The sequence below is a fragment of the Vicia villosa genome, linkage group LG7 (assembly GCF_029867415.1).
Source record: "Vicia villosa cultivar HV-30 ecotype Madison, WI linkage group LG7, Vvil1.0, whole genome shotgun sequence".
NCBI lineage: Eukaryota > Viridiplantae > Streptophyta > Magnoliopsida > Fabales > Fabaceae > Vicia > Vicia villosa.
The window spans coordinates 126,959,633-126,969,214 of record NC_081186.1 but is presented as its reverse complement, the minus strand read 5'-3'; the positions used below and the strand labels follow the sequence as shown (position 1 = coordinate 126,969,214).

The 9,582-nt window shown below is 29.0% G+C and overlaps 1 protein-coding gene across 2 annotated transcripts; it reads right to left on the bottom strand.

Moving 5' to 3' along the window:
* Positions 1 to 5,910: 5,910 nt before the first annotated feature.
* On the bottom strand, positions 5,911 to 8,547 carry LOC131618524 (uncharacterized). Of its 2 annotated transcripts, none has more exons than XM_058889730.1 (3): positions 8,259 to 8,547; positions 8,073 to 8,175; positions 5,911 to 7,322 (listed from the first exon to the last, which is right to left on the bottom strand). In XM_058889730.1, the coding sequence occupies exons 2-3, from the start codon at positions 8,083 to 8,085 to the stop codon at positions 6,148 to 6,150; spliced, it is 1,188 nt and encodes a 395-aa protein (XP_058745713.1). In that variant the 5' UTR covers positions 8,086 to 8,175; positions 8,259 to 8,547; the 3' UTR covers positions 5,911 to 6,147. The 2 variants fall into 2 exon arrangements, with proteins under 2 accessions (XP_058745713.1, XP_058745712.1); XM_058889729.1 differs by having other exon boundaries at positions 8,377 to 8,547.
* Positions 8,548 to 9,582: the final 1,035 nt, after the last annotated feature.

The following is a 9,582-nucleotide window of genomic DNA, read 5'->3' as shown; positions in this document are numbered from 1 at the left end:
TTAAACCTGGTTATTTTAATTTTTTTTTCAGATTCAATTATTATTTATTACTCACTTTCTTTCTTCTTTTATATGGTTTTTTGACTTATAAATATAAATAATGATAACTAATGAATTTAGTTAATTTTTATAACATTTTAATTATATATCATTTAATTTGTTTTGTTTTTCTTTATAATAAATAATGAAAAAAATAGGAGATGCACAGTAAATTAATAAACGACGTATATTCAGTCAAATTAGTTGCATATTTTAAAATCCTTAAATGACAAGACAGACGGTTAGTTTATTATTGAATGAAAGTGTAAAATTATTTTACACGGTCATTTTATATCTTTTAAACTCACAAATAAATAAGAGTATTATTAATAAATAATAATTAATATTAAATTTGACTTTTAAACTTCAACAAATTATTTTTGACATTTAAAATGAAATAGACAGACTAACTAATAAAAAAAGAACTCATTTAAGATAGTAAGAAAAATGATAGTAATAATAATTTTATAAAAAACGTATTAATTTTATACAATTATTCTTACATTTAATAATAGATGATGTCTAGAATGAACCATCAAGTAAGTGATTCATGGGTGAACCCTGTTTAATCACCATTAAGATTAATTTCTAAAAAATCAAAGGTTTAGGTGAGTTAAATCGAAAAGATTCCCTCATTTATTTTTTATCATTCACTTAATTAGCAATAGAAAAAAATAATAGAATTTTAATTTAAAGAAAGGCTTAATTGTAACTTTGGTCTCTATATTTTGTCTTTTTTGAGTTTTGATTCCTCCATTTTAAAAACCATATTTTTGGTCCTTTTTTAAAATTTTATTTTGGATTTTAGTCCCCCAGCACATTTAAGACCAATTTTTAGTGACATGTCACTTGTTTTAATGATGTGGCAAATCCAACCTGAACAATTTTATTTTAACATTATATTAATTTATTTAAAGTGTGTTTTTTCCTTAAATATAATAGGCTTAATTGCAACTTTAGTCCCCCTATTTTGTTTTTTTCTTGATTTTGATCCCTCTATTTTAGAAATCACTATTTTAGTCCCTTTTATAAGTTTTTCGTGCAATTTTCGTCCTCCTATTTTGTTTTTTCTGCAAAATTAGTCTCTATTTTTGTCTCTTTTTCAATAGAAAATTCAGAAGGGAGACCAAAATCGTGGTTTTGAAAATGGGGGGACCAAAATCGAAAAAAGACAAAATAGAGGGACCAAAATTGCAATTAAGCCAATATAATATTAACTTATTAATTTATTAAAAACACATTTTTTTTATTAAAAGAAAGGCGTCCACTTATTAAAAGAAAGACATCCATTCTTTATTGAAAAAAAAAAAACTAAAGTGGATAGAAAACAAAAACAGAAGAAAAATAAAAAGAGTGAAGACCCATTTTGGTCCCTCACAAATATTACACGAGTCAAATTAGTCCCTCACAAAAAAATTGACCCAACTTAATCCCTTACAAAATTTAACCGGATCATATTAGTCCTTCTGCTAATATTTTTCTCAAATCGATTTTTTTCTACTTCTAAACCGGTTCTTTTCATACTTTTAAACCGTGACTGAAATGACACGTTGGATTTTATTTTTTATTTTTTTAAATACTAAATTAATTTTTATTTTTAATTTCATTTTTAAACCGTTATCAATGAATAATATCCAAAAAGCCAAAATATTTTTTTATAAAGTAATTTTTAAACAAGTAATTTCCATAATTTCTACTAATATTATCAAATTCTATACATAATTTTTTATCTATGAGGTCTCAAATCTAAGTCCCTTCTAGTTAAATGATTTTCACTTTACAACTAGACAAATCAATTTCTATCGTTAATAAAGTGACTATCATTTACAACTAGAAAAATCAATTTCTACGGTTAGTAAAGTGACTATTATTTACAATAAAACAAATCAATTTCTATTTTTAATAAAGTGACTATCATTTACAACTAGACAAATCAATTTCTATTGTTAGTAAAGTGACTATCATTTACAACTAGATAAATCAATTTCTTTGGTTAATAAAGTGATTATCATTTAGAACTAGACAAATCAATTTCTACAGTTAGTAAAGTGACTATCAATAACAACTAGACAAATCAATTTCTATTGTTAGTAAAGTGACTATCATTTACAAATAGACAAATCACTTTCTATTGTATTAAATTGACTGTCATTTAATCAGCAGGGACATAGGATCGAGACCATATTGATACAAATTTTGTATTTTTTATTTTAAATTTAGAATTGTTTAAAATTAACCACATGGGCGTGAGTTCAACTCCTTATAACAAATAATTTTGGCTTTTTTATATTATTAATTTATAATTGTTTAAAAATGAAATTAAAAATAAAAATCAATTTAGTATTTAAAAAATGAAAAATAAATAAAATTCAACGTGGCAGTCCAGTCACGTTTTAAAACTAGGAAAAAAACCAGTTTGAAAAAATGTTAACAGAAGGACTAATATGACCCGGTTAAATTTTATAAGGGATTAAATTGACTCTATTTTATTGTGAAGGGCTAATTTGACTCGTGTAATATTTGTGAGGGACCAAAATGGGTCTTCACTCAAATAAAAAACACAACAATTTTTGTTTTTCATATTTCTTCTTCATTGATCCTTCTTCACTAAACATCATTTCAAAACCTTCACCCTCAAACTTTATTCATCATAAACAACACAAACACACACAAATAGGAAAACTAAAATGTGAAATTCCTTCTCCCTCATTACCATTCCTTCATCATCAAAACTCCACCTTTTTCTTCTTCATTAGCATTTAGTAATTATAAAAAATGTAGCTATTTTATTATCAACACAATATCACCAATAACAAAACCAAAACAAAACCTTTTCCCTCCTCCATTATTTAAATCAACAACTTACACAACCATGAGAAGCATCAACAACAAACCCATAACCAAAAATTTAACCTAAACAAAAGAGAAGAGGAATAAGAGAGAAATTGAAGAATTGGACATACCCACCACCTCCTCGTAGACATGAAACAACCGACAAATTCCGAAAAAAACGTCGATCAAGCATTAATTTTGTCTTTCAAATTCGAATACCAAATCAGGAAAAAGAGAATAGAACGATAAGATGAGAAGAAGAAGAGGATAGAACAACAAGATTAGGTTACAAATCTGGAGATTATAAGAAGATGAAAGAAAAAGTTAGGTTTCTTTGTTTTGGGGAAAAACACTTTTCTGGAAACAAGAAGAGTAGGTTTTAGAAAAGAGTTTAGAATGAATATCACGTATGAATTACTTTTAAAAAAATGTATGAATTACTTTAAAATAAAAAACTAAATTATTTACTAAATTAATGAAATACTTTGAAGCACACTTTTATTTAGAATGAATCCATATTTACTAAATTATTTTAAGTTTATTATTATTATTATATTATTAATAATACTTTTAAATGAATTAATTAATATTAAAAATTTAATAAATAGTGAGTTGGAAAAATTAGTTATAATTTGACATTGACACATCATTAGAACAAGCGCCACATCATCAAAAATTATTTTAAAATTGATCAGGGGACTGAAATTCAAAACAAAACTTAAAAAAGGGACTAAAATCATGGTTTTTAAAATGGGAGGATTAAAACTCAAAAAAACGTAAAATAGGGGGACCAAAGTTGCAATTAAGTCTTAAAGAAATGATTAATTCCCCATTGTAGTTTTATTTTAAACGATTTTCATACCCAAAAAGCATGTCACGATAGTATCTATTAAATGTGTTCAATTCAACATCGCAGTGAAAATTGACGGGAAATGATAAGGCTGGGATGACATAAGGGCTTTGACAAGGTTGGTACGGAGGTTTGAGAAGAGAGAGAAGATGTTTGAAAAAGGAAGAAAAAAATGTTTCATCTAGTGTGTAGAGTGTATAATATAATTTATAAGCTAGATTGATCTAACCATCTTTATTTATTCTTCGTAGTGGTCTATGGGTGAGGGATTTGTTGGAAGCCTCACTCTAGAAGCCACCTTAATAATATAATAAAAAGATAAAAAATGAATTTATATTTTTTTATTATAAAATTAATAAGTATATTATTAACTTTTGTAGAGAAAAATTATACCTCCTATCATTTATCTCTCTTTTCCTACATATTATGAGTTTGGACTAAAATACCCATGTATAAATACCAAAACCTTTCAAAAAAAAAATTACTTTGTTCATATTTCATTCATTTTAAAGAAGGCGAGAGCAATTACAAATCGGAGAACACAAACCCAAGATATCTGATTCAACAATCCACCAGAGAACACGAAGTAAAGATATTTGCTTCACTCTTTCAACTCATCGGAAATCTTACAAGTTAGTTTTTGGTTTATTTTCGAAAAAATTTACACACCGAATAACTTGGCATGTGGTTATTCGATTCACATTATTGCTAATCGGATAACTTGGAACCATGTTATCCGGTTCTTAATGTTTTCTATCGGAGAACTTGACCCAAGGTTATCTGGTTCTCATTTTTTGTTATTTTTAATGGCGCGTAGGAGAGGCTTGAATGGGCAAATTATTCAACGAAGAGGTGAAGGACGACAACCTTGACAGTCGATGGATGGAGAGGAACATCAGATAGTCGCACGCGATCCTGGTCCATAGCAGTCGTATTTGTCGGGGGGTCGTACGATACGTCTTTTATAGTAAGGTACCAGGATCATGTTGCTCGCCATTTATGGTACAACGAGGTAAGTTAATCTCTATCATTTTATGTTGAATTATTTTTAATTTTAATTACTTATATTTTATAACATATACTATAAATTATTTTTAGGAGAGACATTCGAAGAAAGAATTAAAGATTGTTGCACATGGTAGCAAGTTGATAGGATGGGTTCCACAGAGTCTCCCACCGTTGATAGAAAGTTGGTTGTCTGACTCTGATCTATCCTCTCTCCAAAGAACCTGTTTGTCGAGGATAGATCAAAATTTAGTATCAACATTTATAGAGAGATAGTATCCATAAACATCATCCTTTCATATGTCATTTGGCGAGATGACCATCACATTAGACAATGTTTCTTGTCTTCTTCATTTACCGTGTAGGGGTGAGTTATGGGACCTTGCACGAGGTTTCATTGATATTGATGCTATTACTCTTGCTATTGATCTGTTGGGTGTTCCCTTGAAAGGGCAGTTGAAGAGTATGTAATTTTAATGGTGCTTATTATAGGCTGGATTGGTTAAAGGATGTATTTATGCGTCAACGAGGTGATAGGAGATTTGACTGTCATGCTATAGCCTATATATTGTTATTGAAAGCCTGCACCATTTTTGCCGACAAGACTTTTACTATTGTAGAGACAAAGTATTTATCACTATTTAGGGACTTGGCTAGATGTGGTAGATATAGCTAGGGGTGTGAGAGAGAATTTAAGTTGGTTAGAATAATTTTAATAATTAAATAATAGTAGTAGTAGATTATTTGATTTATTTAATTAAGATGAGAAAATAGGGTATTTGGTAGAATATTTGATTATTAGAATAAATAATTAAAATAAAATAGAAATTAAAGGAAAATGGCAAAGTAAGGATTTTGGGAATAAGTGAGGATAGACGACTGGTGATTGAGGACTGCAAGGAGCTTTTGTCGAACTTTTCTGTGTTTGTTGTTTTGTTTATAGGTAGAAATAGGATTGTTGAGGCTCACTCATTAGTCAGTTTCGGTATCGCGGTAGGATCCTAAACATGGTTGGGCTTTATCTCTTATTTGTACCCCTTTTGATTTCTTCGATTTAATGCATTAGGTGGTTATAAAAAAGGTGAGAAAGAGGATTGTTAAATGGATGTAGAGTTGGGTAGTGAAAATGAAAAGTTTTAAATGGATGTAGATTTTTTGTATAGGTGTGTGAAAATCAACACTCAGACTAATATATACCATTATAGTTATATAAAACCTAAAGAGCCATACAAGACAAATGTTAAAAATAATACATCATAGAATACATCTGATACACCCTAAAATCTTATTGTCTCAACAATCACACTACCAAATGTAAAACACTTTCTTTGCACTCCAATGTTAGGAATAAAATACGATACATAATAAACTCAATTAGTTCCAACACACATACATATTTATTCATTTGGAATCTTGCTTATTTAATTAGGATGAATCGTAAACCATGTTTGGATGAAAGTAAGAACCAATGCTAATGATGCAGCTAAAAAGGCAATCATAGCCCATGGTGAATTGAAATAAGTATTGTAAGCTTGAGCCAACCATGTCTTCCATTTATTTGTGTAATGCTTTTCAATTTGAAGTTTGATCATAATATATTTCTTACTGTAGGCCACTGCATTTGTGTAGGAATCATGGCAACACATTTTTGTTGGCAAATCATCACCTAAATCGTTGAAGAGCTTTGCCAATTCATCATCACTTCCAAGTAAATTTTGAAATACACCAGCTAATCTAAGTTCCTTAACATCCTCAGCATTGTCAACCAACGAATCCATAAAGCTAAAGAACGAGCAACATTCATAGTCATAGTGAACATCTGGACACATCTCGTATGCTATTAAGTTTCGAAAAAGATAAGGTGTGACATCATTGAACAAAAAAGTGGGAAGCCTTAGTTCTCCACCAAACCACTTAGACTTGAATGAAATATTACTCCATGTCCATTCATCTGTCTTATTTGCTACCACTTGGATCATCACCATTCCAGATCGCTTGCATTCACCCATACTACCATAATTTTCATCTAAGAAACCCATATCAACACCCTTCTCTTTACATAGAATCTCAATCATTTTTCTTGGAAGTTGGTTCTCCAATAATAAAGCATCTCTCCATATGTACATCAGTTGGTCAAACTTTAGATTTAATGCTTTTGGACAATGTTCATCAATATTTTCCATAAAATATATCAAAGAACATCCATCCACAAACAATATCCAAGCAAGATCATCATCATTGTAACCTTGAATTTCTTCCTCAGTGAACATGTTCTTCAATTCTTCAATATTATCTTCAATCATTTTAAACAAAAGTTTGCATGCTTGGTTTGCATCTTGATCAATTTTTATGCCATATTCTGCAACAAATATTGATGTCCATAAAAGCTTATAATGTTCTCCTTCTCCAAGACTTATATTATTGTGATGGATGGGACCAAATGATATAATCTTTGGTGAGCAGTACTTATAAAATCTTTCATTTTGTCGCAAAAATTTTGGAACCCTCTGAATCTTGGGGATTGAACTTTGGCTACTTCGATCAAACCTTTCTTTTGCCTCTTTCAACTGAGAAAGTCTTTTATCCATAAGGGTACCTGTCACGATCATGAATGATCTATTAGTTGAGTAGTAGTACAATATATATATATAATTTTATATTACTTTCTAGAAATCTATGAACACTTTAATTATTCCCTGCCAGTGAGGCGGATCTAGACATTATATATTAGTGTGGCTAAACATGAAAATAATTATGAACTAAATTATACTGAAAATAAAAAATAATATTGTTTAATAATGTAATACATTTTCAATGAAAATCGTCTACAATCTATTTTTTAAAAATGAGCTAAAATTACATCATAGTCAATTATTTCAAGAATATTTCTTTCTATAAAAATTATCTTATTGACCACTCATTTTAAATAGTTGACTCTTCACAAATATTATAACTAAAAAAATATGTGTTCCACGCTTGCAATTCGTATCGGCAAGACTAAAGCCAATTTTAGAAGCTTATAAACCATATCAAATATATTGTATTTATTTGTTTCGACAAAATTTATACAATACATTTGATATGTCACCAATAGCTATTTATTAGATATTTGTATAAGTCACCAATAGCTAGCCCAATGAATTACTCTTGAGCTTTCATTCTCAAATGTAAAGTCACCCAATAGCCAGCACAATGAATTACTGTAGGAAATTCTGGTGTGGCTTTAGCCACACTGTGTCTATACATGGATCCGCCCATGCTGCCACTAGAGTAATAAACAAATAAATAATATATAATTAAACCTTCCTACTTACAAAAAATTGAAGCACCAAGTTATATGAGTTACCTGGTGAAAACATTTCAATTGATCACTTGGTAGATGAGTTGAGCGACAAAGAATTAACTCCCTCACAAACACTAAGGTGTAAGCCGTCAAATGCCTAATGTACCTGAAAATTTCGATTTTGCCATGTCAAGTTAAATTTATTTTGTAGATCTATATGATCTTGTACTTATAACATGGATAATAAACCTGTAGGCACCGGCAAAAACTATCTATAATTATTCAAAACAATGGCTTGAGAATTTTCAAGCGGACACCATTTTTTGTCCTTATACAGTCAATTCTTAAAATAAATAATGAAACGCACCAATAATTCTGGATTTGGTTCAAGAGTTGGTGAAGATATCCTACTGGTTGATACTACTTTCACTCTGCCCTAAACTGGATCAACTTTGACACACAAAAACAATGGAAGCAAGTAGTAATGATAAGTTTGGCGAGAAAGAATACTTGTGGCTGATATCCCATAGGCATAAAGCAAGTAGTAATGATAAGTTTGGCGAAGAAGAATATTTGTGCCTGATATCCCTTAAGCATTAATTAGTTACCGTGGTTTGTTGGTGTAGTACACATGTAACAAATGATACACATGATACACGTGAAAATGAAATCTGTATTTCTGGGCACCAGCTGGAATTCTATTCGGGTTGGTTGGAAAAAAAAGAGTTAAATACATTTTTGGGTCTCTATAAAATACCAGATTTTATTTTTATCCCTATAAAAGCAAATGATATGTTTTGGTACTTACAAAATTATTATATTTGTATTTTTAGTCAATACTGATAAATCATTGTGTATTTTTGAATTATTATTTTGTAGATATGTTTAGAACATTTTAAAAAGTTCTTTGAAAAAAAACTCAAAATTTGATTTCTAAGTCGAGATTTTCGTTACTTTTATCATTAACTTTTGAAATTTGAAAAATTCATATATAACTCTTCTCATTATAAAATATTCTAAAATTTGATAAATAAATAATTTACGTATTCTAAACATGTATAAAAAAAATTGTTCAAAAATTTAAAAATTAAATGGTAATTAAACAGTTTTCAAAATTTTAGAAAATAGCAGAGACTAAAATTGAATGCATAAAAATTTTAGAAGGACCATTCATTGAAAGAAAAAGTTTTAAGGACTAAAAATTAATGTTACTTTATTTATAGAGACAAAAAAATATATTTAACCCTTGAAAATATACATGTCAAATAAATCTCATTTTATTTAGCTTTGTGAAGGAAGAGAGATCAAATGTTATAAATAGGATTAAAATTCTTCAAATTCTCACGTCACTTATTTTGGTGAAGGGAGAGGGAGTCCAAACCTATAGATAAGATTCAAGTTCTTTGTTGCAAGATGTATACTCAAAACCACTTTAAGTTTGTATTTAACTTTTTATATTTTATCTATTACTTTTGTTTTAGAGTGTTGTGAGGGGTAGTTAAATATTTGCTTGGGACTTAGAGTGGTTGAAAGTAGTCTATGTGTTGTAACAATTTTCACATAATAATATTTT